This window comes from Scatophagus argus, chromosome 10, assembly GCF_020382885.2.
Source record: "Scatophagus argus isolate fScaArg1 chromosome 10, fScaArg1.pri, whole genome shotgun sequence".
NCBI classification, from domain to species: domain Eukaryota; kingdom Metazoa; phylum Chordata; class Actinopteri; family Scatophagidae; genus Scatophagus; species Scatophagus argus.
The window spans coordinates 13,946,147-13,965,829 of record NC_058502.1 but is presented as its reverse complement, the minus strand read 5'-3'; the positions used below and the strand labels follow the sequence as shown (position 1 = coordinate 13,965,829).

The 19,683-nt window shown below is 40.9% G+C and overlaps 1 protein-coding gene across 2 annotated transcripts; it reads left to right on the top strand.

Moving 5' to 3' along the window:
- Positions 1-209: 209 nt before the first annotated feature.
- On the top strand, positions 210-18,165 carry thbs2a (thrombospondin 2a). 2 transcript variants are annotated; one of them, XM_046402357.1, is made up of 24 exons: positions 210-366; positions 624-1,124; positions 1,403-1,468; positions 1,708-2,261; positions 2,742-2,826; positions 5,145-5,344; positions 6,627-6,767; positions 6,856-6,949; positions 7,356-7,526; positions 8,340-8,516; positions 8,786-8,959; positions 9,874-10,001; positions 10,090-10,242; positions 11,447-11,665; positions 11,752-11,859; positions 11,955-12,114; positions 12,233-12,351; positions 12,437-12,671; positions 14,211-14,438; positions 14,563-14,834; positions 14,914-15,011; positions 15,328-15,467; positions 16,143-16,173; positions 16,524-18,165. In XM_046402357.1, exons 3-24 carry the CDS (start codon positions 1,408-1,410, stop codon positions 16,525-16,527), a joined length of 3,552 nt encoding a protein of 1,183 aa, XP_046258313.1. In that variant the 5' UTR covers positions 210-366; positions 624-1,124; positions 1,403-1,407; the 3' UTR covers positions 16,528-18,165. The 2 variants fall into 2 exon arrangements, with proteins under 2 accessions (XP_046258313.1, XP_046258314.1); XM_046402358.1 differs by lacking the exon at positions 16,143-16,173 and having other exon boundaries at positions 211-366.
- The last annotated feature ends 1,518 nt before the right edge of the window (positions 18,166-19,683 follow it).

Below are 19,683 nucleotides of genomic sequence, written 5' to 3'. Positions count from 1 at the left end.
AAACTACACCTGACACTTGCATTCCCACTAAATGTTCTGCTTCTGTTTCCACTATTTGTCAGTTAACTGAACTCACACTGTTGAAAGACAGTTGCCCCATTTGGTCAGAAACTGTCTGCTCTTCAGCCCCCTTTTCCCCCCCAGTGAAATGGAATGCACGTTTCCAATTGACGCAAACCGTCCCTGAGACGTATCCTATTGGTACATCCAGCCCGAGGATCCCTCTGCAGGGCTTCAAGAAAGAGACGTTGTATCAGCTTTTTTTTCCTTCCTGACACCGCAGAGGGGAGCCTTGGCAAAAACCAGGCGTTCTCCAGGCGCAAGACGCTGCTTGCCAGCAAGGTGGAAGCATCCAAAATATCTATTGTAAGTTTAAAAATACAACACTATTTAAGTCGAAATCGAAATCTTCGCGATATTCAAGAAATTGGGTGCCAAAGCTGTTTTACACATCACAAATATCTAAATTTATTATAATTCTGTTGTTGTTAATTGTATAACAGCACATTAATAAAGTGCACCTACTGCCGCTACTTCTGCTCTTTTGTATATATATTTTTAATCACCATAACTTCGCATTTCCAAATTAAAACAGCCCACTTTCCTCCATCTCTCTTCCCCAGTGAAAGTGAGCTGGCTCCAGACGGAAGGTGGGTTTGATAGAGAGGGGGATGGCGGGCATCACGGTGAGAGAAAGAGAGAGGGAGGAGGGGAGAGGTCACCAATCCCCCATACCAGAGCCTGTGTGTGAGCACGGATAAGAAAAATTACGCCATCGGAAGACAATTATGTAACTCTGTCTCTTAACAACCGTCGTCAAACTGTTCATACCCAGAAGATTTTTGATTGACAGGCTCTCAGCGAGTGTATATAAGGAGGAGGGAGGTGGATGCCTCAGTCGCTGCTGTGCCTCCAGTCCTACAGGCTGTGGATGTAGTGGAACAAAGTGGACTTTACGGGTTTTACGCACGAACTTCACAGGAGATACCACTTGTCATTCATTAAATCATCGGCTTAAATCATCAAATAGGTTCAACTTTCAACCTGTCAACATTTTTTTTTTTTTTTTTTGAAACTTTGTCGTTGTTGGATATCTGAGTGAATAAAAAAACTGCACTCGTCAGGTAAGACACATGGACGGCACAATATTTGAACCTCTTTGTAAAGTAAAAAAATTATTTACTTTTTGGTTGAACGCGATGTAAGACAAAGCAGAAAAGCTGGTGGCTGCAAATGTGATGCTGCAAAACAGCTGATTTATCTTCTAAATTTTTTTTTCTTTTTTTCAAATGATTCACTGTGCAACTGAGTGCAAACTCAACATTTGAAATGGACCCAGGGAGTCGATAACAGAGGGACAGTAAAACTAATATAAAAGCATTTCTGTTGTTTTTTTTTGAAGGAGATATGATACTCAGAAGTCTCTTGCTGTTCTTATCGTTTCATATCCTCCACGCATTACCTCAAGGTAAGTGGCAAACTTGTGTGTGACTGTAATGCTGATTGATAGTTAGGATGATAATGACGATTATCCAAACTAACGCAGTGCTAACTTTAGGATCCATCGTCCAAATAACAAAATTAATGTGAAAGTGAAGACTTATAAAATCTTGTCATTTGCTCTAAAAATGGCCATTGTAATTTTACAAAGGGTTTGTGAACTTTTCCCCAACTGTCCATTTGCATTTCCACTTGTCTGGTGTGTAGATGGTGAGCAGGAGGATGAGACATCATTTGACTTGTTTGAAATCAGCCAAATCACACGTAAGACTCTGGGGGCCAAACAGTTCCGGGGCCAAAACTCGGATGCCCCTGCTTACCGCTTCATCCGCTTCGACCACCTGCCCCCAGTGAGCCCCCCCATACTGAAACAAATACTGCGACAAATGCAAAACAATGAGGGCTTTGTATTTGTGGCCAGTATACGCCAGGACCGTGCCTCACGGGGCACCCTGATTGGTTTGGAGGGCCCTGATGGCCGGCGGCAGTTTGAGATCGTGTCCAATGGACGGGCCAACAGCTTGGACCTGGTATACTGGGTGGACGGCTCCCAGAACATGGTCCAATTCGAGGATGTGGATCTGTCTGACTCACAGTGGAAGAATATCACACTCCAGGTTCATGGGGAAAATGCAAACCTGTTTGTGGGATGCAGCCTGATAGACAGCTTCATCCTGGATGAACCTTTCTATGAGCACCTGCAGGCTGAGGGAAGCCGCATGTACGTTGCAAAGGGATCCACCCGGGAGAGCCACTTCAGGGTAAGATAGAGACTGTGGTTTTTTGGTTGCTAGACTGGAGTTTCCCAGGATCCAGGAACTTCAGATACCATTCTACTTTAGTCCCGTTGTGGCTTTGCCAGCAATGTGGGAAAAGTTAAATGGCTCTTGAATATTTTGTCACCTCTCACAAGTTACTAGAAACTAGAAACTTTAATCCTAACTAAGTTTCCAGGAAAAGAGACTAACATACTCACAAAGTGGCAGTGGCTCAGTGCAGCCCTGGTCTTTCTATGGAAAGACTATTCTGTGGAAAGGATTCTAAATTTAGGCTCTAAATTGCCCCTTGTGAGTAAAAATGAGCATGAACGTGTGTGACAAGGTTAAAAGTGAACCTCCATACTTGAGTGTGAGTGTGTTTGTCTGTTAGACTGTGAGAGTAGAAAATGCACATGTCACATCTCAAATATGAAATAAATTGTCAAAATATGTAATAAGGAGACATCTTTTCTTAACAAACAGGGCCTTCTGCAGAATGTGCGCTTCATATTTGACACCACAGTGGAAGATGTCCTACTAAGCAGAGACTGTGAGGTCACTAAACAAGGTAAGAGTGGATTTTCTTTTGTGTGTGTGTGTGTGTTCAAAAGTGTTTAAATCAGCATTCACCTTAAAGCTCCTAACATACTCCATCATGGAGAACCATTTCTATTTGTGTGATTTTCATAAGCCAAATAATGAGTCATAATAATTACATTTCCAAACTATTTCAAACCCAATACCTTGCAGATGTGATTGGGAAACTCTTTCACATGCAATCCTCCATAGCACGGTATCTGTGTTTTGTTAAGGACTCGTATCAACTACAGCAACTTTCCAGATCAAACAGTTAGGCATTCTCAGTTGACTCCCTTTGCATGGATTTAACTATTTTGGTCATTTTTTTTTTAAAGTGGGTCAGAAAGCTTGCAGATTTGACATGTGGCAAGAGCTCGCAGCATTACTTCATGTTTACAGAAACAGCAGTGTCGATGCAGTGGCTTGAGGTCAAGCAGTGTGCGTGGTGAACAAAAGGAGATACAGATGCTTACATTTATTTCTATTGGCACTGGACTCGGGATAATGCTCTGGGAAAGAAAATAGAAAAGAGAAAGTGAATGCTATACTGCGGAGTGGGGAGTCTCCACTTCCAGCTGCACACACACACACACACACACTCACAATGAAGTCATGAATTGGCTGATTGGGTTGCTTTTCTCAGCTGAGGCTTCTCTCACATGAGGAATGGTACCTCGTGATCCTCAGTGGGGCTCACACCAAGAGTAGCTGTAACAAAAACAATGCAGATATCTGAGTAAATGTGTAGATGATCATCCTTTACAACAAAGCTAAAGGGGAACCAGATCTGGAAACGGTGTCTTTTGATTGCTGTGACAAAACAAATCCATATGTCGTGTGTGTTTTTGTCCATGACGGAAAGGTTGTTGCATTTCTGTTGCCACAAGTAGTGTTGGATTCCAGCTGAATGAGTTTATTTGTCTAACAAATGTCACCAAGCGCTGGAAGTTTTCTGCGTGCTGGTTGGTACCAGTCAAGGTTCTGCACTGGTAGCAATCTTAATGCCAAAAGTCACTCATAAACCCACACAGCCCACGCTCATAAAAACTGTCGTGCTGGACATTAATGAGGAGCATTAAAACTGCCCAAGCTTTTTTTTTTTTTTATCCTCTTTTTTAGTTCTTTCCTCTATCTGCTTTGACAAAATAGAGCCTGTCTATCAGGGTAAGAAGAATGTGTAAATGCTTTCACAGACGAGCTTGCACGCGTTCACATGCACACACAGCTTGAAGCCCTACTGAGATTTGAATGAATCCAGCAGACTGAAAAGAAAAGAAAACATAGCACTGGCTACAGCGGGACATCATTGGGCATTGTGGATGACTTCTTGATTTAGAGTCCCGGGCCTGCCATTAATCTTCACCAATTTATGTAGCAAGGTCCAAACCAGTTGCAACACTTACGCTTATACATAACAATTCATAGAGTTCAGTGCTTTGAGATGCTTAAATCAAGAGAATTTGAAGAACAGATACTATGGCTTATGTAAATTCCACTGCATTTGCGCTGTCCTGCTCTCTGATTAGTATTTTTGCCTGTCTGTGTTGTACAAAGATCACAGCTGGCAGACACATTATTCTGTGTCAGCCTTCCTGCTCCAGATTTGCAGACTGTGCAAAAACATTTAACCTCATTATGGCCTTCAAACTTCATTGTAGTTCAGGATTGCACTCCCTTCAACATTACGCAAGTTCCTGGTGTCAAACCCTCAGTGTTAGTAATGAATGATAAATGCTGCCACTCAGGGGAGTTTTGCACACATTGCTGTGCTGACATGTAAATGAGGGTATTTCTAGTGCATGTGCTAGTGATCAGCTGTAAGGACATGACCATGAGCTTCACTGGCTCCTTGTGAATCCATCTGTGTGGTCACTCAAGTCTGTTACGTTCATATTGGAAGTGTCCACTTATCTGAAAGGTCATGGAGATTTATGACAACAGTGTGGTCTCACAGGAGGAACACCCAGATTTCTGCTTTTTGAACTCCCAAATGCCACCCCTCCCCCCCCCCAATCCTCCCACAGCCAACCCTGCTGTCATGTCTGGTGGAAAGATTTACCGTCACCATTTCAAACAGATACACTTTTCAAATCAAACATCACCGACTGAACATCTGTTTTTGGGAACACAATAAACACTGTAATCACCGCATTGTTGTGATCTTTTGGCTGCCTACAGGAAAACAGGAAATCAGAATCCTTGTGTTTCATATCTCTCAAATATGTTTTCCATCACCAGTCTGTGTTGCCCGTACACTTGCTTGCTTGTGCATCAACCCTGATGTCTCTTTTTTTTTTGCCCTTCCAGATGATGCTAATATTGTGAGCGAGAGCACAGAAATTGTGGATGTGAGCCCCTCCATCACTACAAACATTATAGGTCAAAAGACAGACGACATGGGCGCAGATATGTGCGAACGCTCCTGCGAGGAACTTAGCACCATGTTCCAGGAGCTCAAAGGCCTACGTTCTGTTGTCAGCAACCTTATTGATGGCTTGCAAAAAGTGGTAAGTAGTGACATAGTGTTCGTAAATCAATGTTTGTTTTAGACGAGCTGCTGCTCGTTTCACCTTATTTTACAGCCCAATTTCAGTGATGAATGTGAAATTGCTGAAATCTGTCTTTGTGTGAGCAACAAAAATCAACATTGCAGAGAAAATTGACATTTTAGGAAAATAAATGAGCCAGTCCCTGGCGCGGCTGCCAGGAGGTAAGAGGTTTGAATTAGGTTACTAGGTAACCTACATTGGTTTGAAAGCAAACAGTAAGTAGCCGCAGGACTGTTTATAGAGTCGCCTGTGATGGCTGAACCCGTTTGACTCCTGCTATCTGTGGCAGCTTGAGTAAGAGAGATTTTATGACATGTTACATGTGGATATAGGAAGTGTTCCCCTGGCAGCACTGGGGTCCAGTCTAATGTCTGGCTGTGTTTAAACAGCCCATGTGTTTCCTCTGGGAGCCTCCCAGCAATAAGAGAGTCTGAGCTTGAACCTTGGGAAAAAAAAAAAAAGAGTGGGATGAGAAGGGTCCCTGAGGCTCTTCCAGACCGAGTGGTGTCTTAGATTGTAGTGCTGCACACTACTGCCGTCCTTTTCCAAACGGGAGGATGTGCGCTTGTGCATGCACACACAAACCCTTGGCAGTAGTTTATCGACTGACAGGTCCCAAGTGTTCAGGAGTTGAGCCAGAGATCCCCTGGTCTCGGGTTGGAGGTTACAAAGTGCATAACTAAGCAGCATTTTTTCAATGGGACTTGTGCCCAGAAACATTAGATAGAAAGACATTTAGTGTTTGCAATTCGCAGTAAAAAGTGGTCATTTTACAAGTGGTCTTATTAATACAGCGGTGTAGATTTTTTCGGAAGGTGTACTTTTTGAAGTACTTTTAAAAATGCTTCTAATTTCTAATCTAGTCTCTTTCCCTCAAGAGGCTCAAAGTAAGATGTCTCAAAATCACTAAGTGTCACTAAGCTGGAGAAAGATACACGCTGGTAAGATAGGTTCAGTGACAGGATGCTATATTTACTACTTAATTATTATGATCTATATTGTGATGATTGTTTTGCAGAGAGTAAGGTTTGTACTTTAAGTTGACTAGTTTTCAATTTCTTCATCTTCTTTCCACCTGGTGAAAAGTAACCACATATGTGCTCTCTTAAACCAACCAGCTTGTCAACAAGTGTATACCTTCACATGCCGAACGGAATGCTGTGTACCTTTCGCATGAGTCCTAATCATCTCTGAATGACCTCCTTTCTCACTTCAAATCCATCTGTTGTCGGATGTTCAGACAGAGGAGAACACAGTCATGAAGGAGGTCCTTGGGAGGATGAAGAATTCTAGAGAGAAAAACATGTGCTGGCAAGATGGCCGCCTGTTTGATGATAAGGAAGACTGGGTTGTAGACAGCTGCACCAAATGCACCTGCCAGGTAGTGCCAAGTCATATCAAAATACAGGAAAGATGTGCAGATGTACTTTGTATGTCAGTGATAGATCTCTAATATTCATTGATGGCAGGAGTCCAAGATAGTGTGCCACCAAATTACATGCCCCCCAGTGGCCTGTGCCAGCCCCTCATTTGTCGACGGCGAGTGCTGCCCGGTGTGTATGCGTAAGTAGTCGGAACCTCCTATTAGCCAATGTTTCCAGCATATAAATGCAATTATAAACACACACACACTTTTATGCATGCATTCTATTTTAATTAATGCCTCAATATGCCATAAAAACAATATTCCACACATATTAAATTTTAATACCACAGGACTGTTGCAGCCAGTTTGTCTTTGTGAGCGAACCACAGATTTATTGGTCAAAAAGTAAGACACTGAGAATTGCTACTGTGGGTTTTTCAGATGAGGTCATGTGGTAAACAGGCTGACATGAAGAATAAAAACAGTTCATCTGTGATCTCTTGCTAGTAGTTCTATTATTTTGTTCTAACACTGAGTAGATACACTGAGGGAGTGTTTCTTAATGTTGACTAAATGTTGACTTTGTGCTTTTACTTCTTCCAGCTATAGACAGTGAGGATGGCTGGTCCCCTTGGTCAGAGTGGACAGAGTGTACAGTCACCTGCGGTACAGGAACTCAACAAAGGGGTCGATCATGTGATGCAACTAGTAACCCCTGCACCGGACCTTCTATCCAGACCCGCAAGTGCAGCCTGGTCAAATGTGATAGTCGTGGTGAGAATATTTCTTTAATAGTCACTCAGTTTTCATTTACTTGTATGGGATCCAGTTGTATCCACCTTAGTGCTGTGATATTATTTCAATCAAAGTAGGCTTCTGCCTTTGCCTACCCAATGATCTAAAACAAACAACTGTATGACATATGGGAGGGAGGCACATGATGAAACTGTGGAAAAACTCAGCATTGAGTTAAATATGAGATGAGAGCCTCCAAAGTGCAAACGACCAAGTTCACTCCTCCATAAATCTGTTGAAAATGGATCCATCTGAGTGAGGCTGAATCCCAGTGAAGAGCTGGATTTCATGGTCGTGTTGCAGGGTGTGCCCAGTCAAGTCAATTGTGTTTAAATCACTGGCTGAGAGGGTGTTCCACAGTCCAGTGACTCACTTCAGCCTGCCATACAAAAATACAAAATATTAATGAATTTGATCATTAGATGTGCTGTATGTGAGGTGAGGTGTCAGGAAATGTCACTAGATTTGAAACTGATGAATGTGGTGTTTGATAAATTTCAGATTCAAATGTGTTATTACTCGAAGCTAACATTACACTGCATCTGTGTAACCGCTGGAGGATAGTTCACCCACAATGACATAAAACTGGCACAAGCATCTTAGAATGTCTTTGAAAGTGAGCCATCGCCACCAGGATCACATAATTTTACTTGTACAAAATGTAGTGTCCATTTTTTTTCTTTGGTAAATTATACTTGTCTGTAACCACTTGGCTGAGTGGAAACCCAGAGGATAACACATGGCGTGTGTTCTGGTGACCTCTACCTGATATGGATGATGTTTAAAACGCAGTTCGTCAGGATGGAGGGTGGAGTTTGTGGTCGCCATGGTCATCCTGCTCAGTGACCTGTGGAGAAGGACAGATCACCAGAATACGACACTGCAACGCTCCCGTACCACAACTGGGAGGCAAAGACTGCGAGGGAAATGGGAGAGAGACTCAGCGCTGCACTGCCAAGCCATGTCCCAGTGGGTATTTCACTTTTACACTCGAAAGCTGCATCTACATTACAGCTGGTCCCAAATACCCAGACTTCCTCTTGCCTTCAGGCTCCTCCTGTCTCTCTATCAGGAAATGTTGACTCAAATCAGCTCAGTATGTTTTCTCTTGTGGCACTAAGTTCTCAGCTTCTGATTTCTCTGGGTGCTTTTCAGATTTCAGAATAGAAACAAATAGTGGAATAAAATGCTTGATCTCAAGGGTTAACTACTGAACCTTTGTCTCTGTATCTTTTTAGTTGACGGTGGTTGGGGTCCTTGGTCGCCATGGGCAACTTGTTCGGCAACATGCGGAGGGGGAGTCAAAACTAGGATGCGTGAGTGCAATAGTCCTCATCCTCAGCATGGAGGCAGGAAGTGTATCGGGGAGGCCAATGACAGTGACAGCTGTAACAAAAAAGACTGTCCTATTGGTAAGCACACGTCACTCTGCATTATGTTTTTAGCCATGCAACCAACAGGTTCTGGGATGGAAATGTTAGTTAGATCAGTCCACCGCTTTGGTACAACCTAAAATATCTCACCAACAACTGAATTGATAGCAATGTCATTTGTAGAGATATTCATGCTACCCAGAGGGTGAATCCCTCATTTGATATTTGATTTGATTTTTTCCTTTTGAGCATCTGACTTAAAACTGCCACCAAGTAACTGCAACCTATGACTTTCCCATCAGCTGCTGCTGCTTTGTGCTAATTAGCAAATATAACACACTAGCCAAATTTCGTTGCACAGTAACTATAATGATATTAAAGTTCTTATTCTGTTGTAAATTCTAAGATGCTGAATATATTAATCATTATACCAACTAAATATCGGCGTGTTGGCATTGCCTTACACCAAAGTAGTGATGTTTCGACAGTGCTCTTCATCAACTCAGGGCCTGCTGGATGTGCAAGCATACTCACAGTTGTGACTTTATACTTTTGTCTAAATGCAGGCTTTCAGAGGAGGTTGCACAATTCAAAAACATAACAAATAAAGAAATAAAATTTTCACTCTTGTCATTGCTTAAGTAAAGAGAGTTCTGTTTCTGGAAAGAGATGTTGAATATTTTTTGAATTTCATTTTTCAATACTGTGGGTCCCACATTATTTTTGGAAATAGTTTCATATAGCCAGAGAATTTTGGGGGGAGGAATTTGGGTCTCAGCTGGTGGAGCTTGAAGCATCATCCTTGGTTTTCATCTCAAAGACAATGCTTCAAGATGAAAACCATTCCAAATTAAAGTTGAATGATTTGGAGATACTCTATACAGATATGTCCAGCGATGTTTAAATCAGTTTCCCTTGTTTGTATCCATTCTCGTCATCTAAATTCCTTGCAGATGGCTGTCTATCTAACCCATGCTTTGGGGGAGTGGATTGCAACAGCTCTCCAGATGGATCCTGGGAGTGTGGCCCATGCCCTGTCGGTTTCCGTGGAAATGGCACTCACTGTGAAGACATTAATGAGGTAAACATACCTCTTTTTGTGTGTTTAAGACTTCATTCGTGCCATTATTTGTTTGCATTTTACTGATTCTTTTCTTTCCCACCTCCAGTGTGACATGGTGTCTGATGTTTGCTACAAAGTGAGTGGAGTGCAGCGCTGCGTCAACACAGATCCAGGTTTCCACTGCCTGCCCTGTCCAAAGCGCTACAAGGGCACCCAGCCTTTCGGGATGGGTGTAGAGGCTGCCAAGAAGAACAAACAGGTGAGCTGAAGTTATTCTCATTCAGTGACAATAACAGACTAGTGATTGTATGACATTGAAACAGTGGTAGCTTTTGCAGAAATGAAGACAAAATGAGGTAAAGTAAAGGATACAATGAGGGCCTTTAGCTCCAGGCAAATTTTTAAACAGTTGTGAGAATTTTTGCATGTCAGATTTATGAATGATGGAAGCAGCAGCTCTGGTGATTTATAAGCCTCATTCTTGCAGGCGAGAGGCGAGCTCCTGGGCTACCATATATGAATATTGACTCACCTTGACCTAGTATCAGCAAGCAGAAGGAGAGGGGAGTTGGGCAATTCTTAACAGCAAACATGTGTTCCATGTCTCTGGTACTTTGATTGTAAGCTTAGAGGCAGATTGAAGCAATTCTTTATGCTGTATTTTTAGATGCTGAATGGACCAGTGCTTTTATTCAAGCAAAATAATGTGAAGCTTTTTCTTAACTTTGGCTCAACCGATCCGTAAAGAAGCTCAGTTTTTCCACTTTTACTCCTCTCATAACCTCTGTTATATTTTAACTGTATCACAGGTAAATTCTTTTTTATAGATGTCATATTAATTACTTTAATGGAACAGTGAATGAACACTTGACTGATTTTTTTTTTTTTTCATTTTGTCACCCTGTGGCCTCGGCAGCTGCATGTTTTTGATATGATACCCCAATTTCAACAATTTATTAATCTAATTTACTGATTGATTTGGGAAAAAATGTCTCATTGTTGGCATTAAGATGCCCTGTTTCACAGTTCTTGCTGTCATGTTGTCCTCTATGAGCTCATGGAGTGGCATCTAAGGTAAAGTTATGTTCAACCTCTGGTAATGAGTGGTAGCCATGAATACCTTATCATAGTGAGATGTATGATGCATTAAGTGCGATTTCATAAAATCAGCCATGCCCTTGAATTTGTCCAAAGTTTCTCCCTTAACTCGTCACTTCGTTTTGCATCAGTTTGGAAGTGGCCTTTCAAAAGAAAAGTAGGAGGAGAAGTGGTAAAATAAGTTCTCTTGATTTAGACCCATCATCAAAAGCTGAAAAAACAGGAAACCATGTAAAAAGACATGACAAGGGCATAGAGGGCCACTTTTCTTCTTTTCCAGCCAGATCACATCCAGTGCCCTCAGTGTAGGATGTGATTGGTGGCAGTTTTGTAACACCTTTCCACCTGGCTTGTTTTTTCTTCAGGTGTGTGAACCAGAGAACCCATGCAAGGACAAGACCCACAACTGTCACAAATATGCCGAATGCATCTACATCAGCCACTTCAGTGACCCTATGTACAAATGTGAGTGTAGGACTGGTTACGCTGGAGATGGTTTCATTTGTGGAGAGGACTCAGATTTGGATGGCTGGCCCAATCAGAACCTTGTGTGTGGTGCCAACGCCACATATCACTGCAAGAAGGTAACTCGTTGTAATTGTAGTCTACACTGCAGTGCTTCTAAACTATTGTGTGTGTAAAACTTCTGAATCTCCCATCACTATTTCAGGATAACTGCCCTAGCCTTCCCAACTCTGGACAAGAAGACTTTGACAAAGACGGTCAAGGTGATGCTTGTGACAAGGATGATGATAACGATGGAATTATAGATGAGAGGGTATGCTTTTTTTTAACACATGGACATGTTTTATTCTGTAACTGGATTCACAATCATCAAAGAATTCCCTGACAACCATATACTCTCTGCAACAGGACAACTGCCCCCTCCTTTACAATCCTCGCCAGTTTGACTTTGATAAGGATGAAGTTGGCGACCGCTGTGACAACTGTCCATATGAACACAACCCTGCTCAGATAGACACTGACAACAACGGAGAAGGAGATGCATGTGCAATAGACATTGATGGAGATGGTAAAATAGCCTAGCCTAAACAGATAAAATACTGTAATCAGTCTGTCTTGGACAGTAAATTATTATGTTTATACCTTAAATTCTCAAGAGTATGTCATCAGTGGGTCTTTTTCTTCAGAAATCCTGAATGAGGATGACAACTGCCCCTACGTGTACAACACTGACCAGAAGGACACAGACATGGATGGGGTTGGTGACCAGTGTGACAACTGTCCATTGTTGCACAACCCTGACCAGGTATTGAACCACACTGCATGTAATGTCACACTCCAGTACAGCAGGTATAGGAAGTGTTAATGCTGTTAATCTCTGTATCTATCAGACTGATTTAGACAACGACCTGGTTGGAGATCAGTGTGATAATAACCAAGACATTGATGAAGACGGCCATCAGAACAACCTGGACAACTGTCCGTATGTGGCCAACGCCAACCAGGCTGACCACGACAAGGATGGCAAAGGAGACGCATGTGACTATGATGATGATGATGACGGTATACCTGATGACAAGGACAACTGCAGACTGACGCCCAATGCAGACCAGCTGGACTCTGATGGTGAGGATGCAGCGTTTACATGCCATGTGCTTTGAGTCGTATGTGATTCCAGCTGTTGATGTTTTGCTACATACTATTTAATGCAGTCATGCATTAAGGCAGTACAAGAAGGACTGAAATTTTAGGCTGAAGTTAACATTTTCTTGAGCCAGTATACATAGTCATTAAAGTTACTGTGTTGCTGTACTTGCATGCTGTTCTAACAGCTGACAAAAAAAGACAACAAACTAATGAATCTAAATTATGCACTTTTTTATTTACATTGAATAACATACAATTAGGGATCCAATCCAATGCAGTTTGTTGTTGTTATTTAAGTAAAACTAAATGGTGTACTTTGTAATGAGTGTGTAATACCTTAAGTGTTCATCAAATTATAACATATTATAAGCAAATATAGATAAAGTATAAATCAACATCACTAAACATGATTTTTTTGCTTTCGTACAAGTATTATAAAAATAAGTCATGATATACTAGTGTCACATGAAGATACAGTATAATATTCAGAGTGCAAGTTCATTCTTGGCCTTGAGTTTCTCAGCACAAGGTCCACTCAGTAACACAGAGCTTCTGATTGCATCGTGAGCATCCTCAGCAGCAGGAGATGTCATGGGAATAAATACTTCTGAGCACTGATGATTTGATTACCATTAGTTAATTATCACCTGGAAATTGACTGATAGCTTATATATTGGCCCAGTATTGTCTGTATATGTCTGTTTGTTAGCTTAAATTGTCTCTTTCTCCTGTGGGCTCCACACGCTTCGACTTTGTCCTCATTACTTTCCGACGTTCACATTTTGCTTTAGCATGCCTTTTCCCAGATGTTTTCACAGTTAGCTTCACTACAGCAGGTGTGAAATATGGTGGCTGTGGAAAGAGTCAGCAACTGGGTTGGCATGGGTGATGTCATTCTGCATGACTTCAGTGAGCCGTCCAGGAGGGCACACGCCAGTCTGTGAAGTTTTTATTTCCTTTAGGCTTTGCTTGTGATTAATCCGCAGTGTCCAATTTAAGCAGGGTTACCTGGAGTTTGTACAGCTGTGTGTAACTGGAAACAGACCATGAAGGAGGAAGGACCTGGACATTGACGCATTCGCTTTCTTTACAGCTCGTCATGTAGTGTTTATTTGATAGAATCGTTTTAGCCTCTTGTGAAATAACAAAGATGATGACAGAAAGCAGCTATCTCCATCCACGCCGTGGCCTTCATGAGCCACTGGCGTCCTTGAGCCCTTGGCTTGTAGTCTGTCTCTAATAGACTTCAGGCTTCAGATAGTTACGAGTGTCATTGGAAGTTGTCACAGAATTTAGAAGACAGCTGATTTTCCCTTAGTAGTTTTGGCAAAGGTATTAAAGAGAGTTTTTTGGGAGGAATCACTATTTTTCCCATTCATTTTTTTCAGATTAACTTAGAGGAGCTCTTGGGAGTATTATGACACTCACATTAGCTGCTGTAGAGATTTTTCCAACCTATGGAAAAAAATGTCTAATTTAAATGAAGTCAAACTTATTCTTTTGATGTCTTTCTAACAGGCGATGGAAGAGGGGATGCCTGCAAAGATGACTTTGACAATGACAGCATCCCAGATATTCTTGATGTATGTCCAGAGAACAATGCCATCAGTGTCACAGACTTCAGGAAGTTCCAGATGGTCCACTTGGATCCCAAGGGAACCACTCAAATTGATCCTAACTGGGTGGTCAGACACCAGGGCAAAGAGCTGGTTCAGACTGCAAACTCTGACCCAGGCATTGCAGTAGGTGAGCAGCACCCGTGTGTTCCAACAGCCGTTTAATGTTCATTTGTTGCTCTTTAAAAGATTTGAGACACCAGTTGTAGACAGATCACTGAGATTTAGCATCACATTTGCTTCTCACATCACAGGTTTTGATGAATTCAACGCTGTGGACTTCAGTGGAACGATGTACGTGAATACAGACAGAGATGATGACTATGCAGGCTTTGTGTTTGGCTACCAGTCAAGTTCGCGCTTTTATGTAGTAATGTGGAAGCAGATCACACAGACTTACTGGGAAGACAAGCCCTCCAAGGCCTTTGGCATTTCTGGCGTTTCGCTCAAAGTCGTCAACTCGACCACTGGTACTGGAGAAAACCTCAGGAATGCTTTGTGGCACACGGGCAACACTCCTGGCCAGGTGGGCTGCAGTCTAAATACTAGTTTCTCTGTTTTGAAAGGCTATAGCAGCATTAAGTGTTGTTAACTATTGTACACAGGTCCGTACTTTGTGGCATGACCCCAAAAACATTGGTTGGAAGGATTACACAGCTTACAGGTGGCATCTCATCCACAGACCAAAGACTGGTTTTATAAGGTAAGAAATAAAGTTGAGTTTTCTGCCACATGGTCTTTTTAGTGCACCACAGAAAAGACTGGAAAGGCATGATGAAGCAGGAACAGAAAAGAATAAAGGACCACAGGAAAGGTGTTTTAAAAAGAACTTGTTTGAAATGTTGGATTAGCAATAGTGATACATTTATTGGAGAATGAGGTATAGTTTCCAGTTAATATGGTAATAATATTCATTCATTTATATTATGTTTATAATTCTAAATCTAGTGGTAAATATAATGTACATCATTAAGCCTCATAATCCCAACACATTAAGAAGTTCGTCTTGTATTTTGCAGGGTTGTGGTCTATGAAGGCAAACAGATCATGGCTGACTCTGGACCAGTATATGACAAGACGTTTGCTGGAGGAAGGTTAGGCTTGTTTGTCTTCTCGCAAGAGCTGGTGTTCTTCTCCGACCTCAAGTATGAATGCAGAGGTTAGTGCAAATACTTTCATTACTTTAGAGTTTTAACCATAAATGTTCGTCTGTCAACTGTTAGATATAAAAATCATTCGTAATTAATAGCATTGAAGGATTCCCACTGTAATATCCACATCTGTCCGTGTGGGGGAGCTGGACAGAGCTCAATTCATTGGAGTTTGAGCTGAGTTTAAGTGTATAAATGAGGACGTGCGAAACTATTTTATTGGGTTGGGAACCTAGGCGAAACTGTTCTGTCAAAGAAGAGGGTTTCGGTATTGCAGATATACATACAGAGACTTTAAATGCATAAATAAAAATAATCTCCCATCTATCAGTTTATTGAATGAAATAAATGCTGCATGGTATAAGTGTGATGCAGCCATAATTTACATTACATGAATGCAACTTACTTATTTCATCTATGTACATTGCAGCTGTATGTATAGATGTGCAGGGGCTTAGTCTTGAGACTGATGATTATGGAGGTTCATCCTCTTTGTGTGTGTGTGTTTGTGTGCAATGTGTGTATACTGTATGTATATGTATGTAATGCAGACAAATGTATGGTCTACACATGTAGACAAGTATAGAGTAAAAAGATCAAAAAGTGGGGGAGAAAATCCTCCATGTTTGAATAATGTGGGTAAAGTCTTTAAACCTTCCTTCAACATCTTTTTCAAACCTCAGATAAGCCGGAGTTGCCGACAGTGTTCATAAGGTAATGAGAAGGGTTATGTGCTGTTTGTTGGCTGAAGCAAGAAAAAGAGTCACGCTATGTTTCTGCTTGTCAGCTTGCCTATGTACAATGCCCCCAGATGCATTGTGAAAGACCTTGTGTACTGGTCCAAGGACTTCAGATCTTCTGTTGAGTGCTAAACAGTGGAAAATGAGCCTGAGCCTGCAGCCTTTTTACAATCGCAGTCACGTTACTGAAGACACGCTTTTTGACACACAGTGCACATGTTGTTGCCGCGTTTTGGCGCTTTGACTGTGCGAATCTCATCGAGTGTCCTCGCTTTGATTATAAATGTGGCAGTAATGGAAGATGTTTTCTCAATCTTTCCACAGATAACTGAATCAAGCCCAGTAGAAAAACATCAGAGGGAAGAAGACAAGAATCTTTGAAAGTAAACATCACGTCATTGCTTAATCCACTGTCATTGCTAAATCCACGTAAATCCACAACTTTCCATACTTTCCATGTTTTGCCACTGGAGAGGAAAACATGGCCGATTTCAGTTTTCCTGTTGATGCATTTCCCAAGCTGGGAAAGTAAAACTGATGAGAGTGGACATGATTTTAAAAAGTCTCGACAGATTGTCTAATTATAACTAGTGTATGTATGTCTACATTTTAAAAGATTCATTGTACAACCACTTACATGCTATATGTGCTTTCCAACAGTTTCTTTCTTTCTACATCTTGTAAGTGACTTGGTTGTTCTCTCTCTTTAGCTCATTCATGGTTTCTGTTTTGCCAAATGAATGATCATAAAGTGTCTGATGAACATAAACTGTAACCAAAGCATAATCATTTAGGTGTCTCATTACTATTTCTCCTCACTGTTTTCATGCTGAATGTGTTTTCTATCTTTTTTTTTATGGAGAACTTGAGTGAACAACTTAAATAAGCCATTTTAGCAAGTGCCAAAGATGTTTATACTAAGTCTGTATTATAATTTCTCTTGTAAATTATTTATGCTTGGCTTGTTTTGTTTGTTTTGCATTTTTTTTTTTTGCCAGAGTTTGTAAATAATTATTTATTTGTTTACACTGACAAAACGCATAATTGAATATCAAACATTAAGATAACGCATTATACTATTGCAAGATTGTTAGTGTTGTCATGCACTTCCTTGTTAGTTTTTCAAATCTTTAAGGTAAACTGTGGCCTAAAGCTGTGGAGAGCATAAATATCAGATGCTTGTAAGTAATCACGCACATAAACACAGCACGTGTTTATGTGCTGCAGCGTGTGTAGCGGCTGCCAAAGAAAGTTAATTCTGGTGGTATTGGTATGTTAAAAAAAGCTGCCAGTTTATTTTCTTAGCTATCCATACAGAGCCTCATTGTCCTCAAAGTGATACATCACCTGGGTACATGTGGGACTTTTTCTTCTTTCTACTTTTTTTCTACTCTCTACATACTCTGCATGTATAGTAAATAGTCCATCAACTAAAGTGGCTGTGAATTGAGCTACTGGCACTTCAGCAAGCAACACAACAAAAGGGTAATGACATCAATAAAATTGCAGTTTTAAGTGCCACATTCCTAGTGAATCTGATGTTGTGTACCAAGCACCAAGTCACATCATCAACAGCTGAGTCTGAACTTCATTTTGTACGATGGAATCATGAAGATAAAATACAGCGAAAACATTTTATACGAGTGATTTTTTCATTCATGTGTTAGCGGTATGGATGTTGTGAAACTGTGTTGGTCGAACAGGAATCCAGATGAAGGTCTCTACGAACAAATTGTGACTGTGTGACTGTACAGTGTGGATCAAGGATGTGTTAGCTTTTTGTCATTAGTGTGTATAGCATTCATGTTCTTTCATGTTTAGTTCCCATCTTGTTCAATTTTGTTGAGAGTTTGCAATGCACAAAATGTACATTTTTTTTGTATACCTGTGTTGTTAGATATACATTTTCTACATTCTACATTAGTGTAAAACTGTTGTGTTTCATAAATAAATCGGTTGTACACCATTTTGTTGATTATATACACAAGGATTGACAGGCATAACTTTAACAATTACTGTTGTGCTGTTAAATTATCACCATAAACCAGCACTACTCAAACAGTATGAAACACTGGCTAGAATACATTTTAAAAGAGAAGGTTAGTGTTCATTTCTATTTTTGCTGTTGACAACAAATCCCATGAAAAGACCAATCCAAATCTGACTTCTCCATTTCTCATGTGGCTGTCAGCCCCAAACTTATTCATTCCAAATGAAGATGTAAGTTTTGAAATCTCGAAGTTTAAAAAGGCTAAATAATTTCTGTAAGCAGCTGGACACTGCAGTTTCTAACAAAAATAGCCCAAACTGGAGCAAATTGTACATGTGTTGAAGACTATTTTCAGTGGCGGATTAATACACCTTTGGTGCACTACTGAGTATGTACACCAGCAGGATGGTATTTGTCTAATTGAGTCAATTGAACTACAGTGCCCACATTCATGGTAATTAACAAAAATGTCACCCAGTGCAGTGGAGTGGATCACTGATTTGTATTTTTAACAGTTTTCAGACAATAATGGAAGAATCTACATCAGACTTTGGTCTTTTCATAAAAACATAAAGAAAAATACAGAATATCACCAGATTTATCTCTTGAGTCTGATTCAGTGATCATCATCTCAAGCAAAAACATGCATTTTCATCCATCATTTACAGTTGCAACTCGCTCAGTGACAATTGTTCATCATGCTGGCATGACTGCTTAAGTCTTTCAAAATTTTAATTTACCTGATGGCAAGAGGGATCTCATCATTAAGTTACTGAAAGTGAAGAAATGCTAGAAACCTGTACTTAAGTACGTGAGTGTTTATGTCATTTATTCAAATTTGCCCTTCCATATTTTGTCCTTTGAGAGGTTTTATCAAGCATGTCTAGGATAGACTAACTGGAACCTTAGCATACAACAGTAGACTGTAGAATATGAACAGAGTATTTCCTTTTAAAGCTCCCATTTTTCAGGTTAAAAGAAAGTCAGCTTCCCTCCGTTTTCTCAAATTCCTTTGATAGGAAAATAAAATTTAAAACTTTGACTTTGACTTTGAGGTCTTTGTGATAATGTACGAGTTTACAGAACTCACTCCTATGAAAAGCTTTTGTCTTTGCTTTTGCACCAGACCATCTGTCTGGAAACCAGGGAGTGAAGGGGTTAAGTAAATGATGTTGAGGCCAGGAAAAAAAAATGCACTATTAGGGAAAATGGGGAAGTCAAAACCTTGCTCTCTTAGCTCTGTGGCAGAGATATTTGGGTTGAAGCTCTTGGAACAGTCCACGTGGCACACACCAAAGACTATATACTTTGGCTATATGGGTCTGGCACTGGAGGCTGGGTTCAAGCCCAGAGCACGTTCCAGGATCTTTCACACAGCTTTGCCAGAGGATGTCAATGTGACACAGTAAACCAGCATTTTCTGCTGAGGCAAGAATTTAGCAACCAGTGAGCATTTTAAAAGGATGAATAGCCTCAAGTGAACTGGCTGCAATT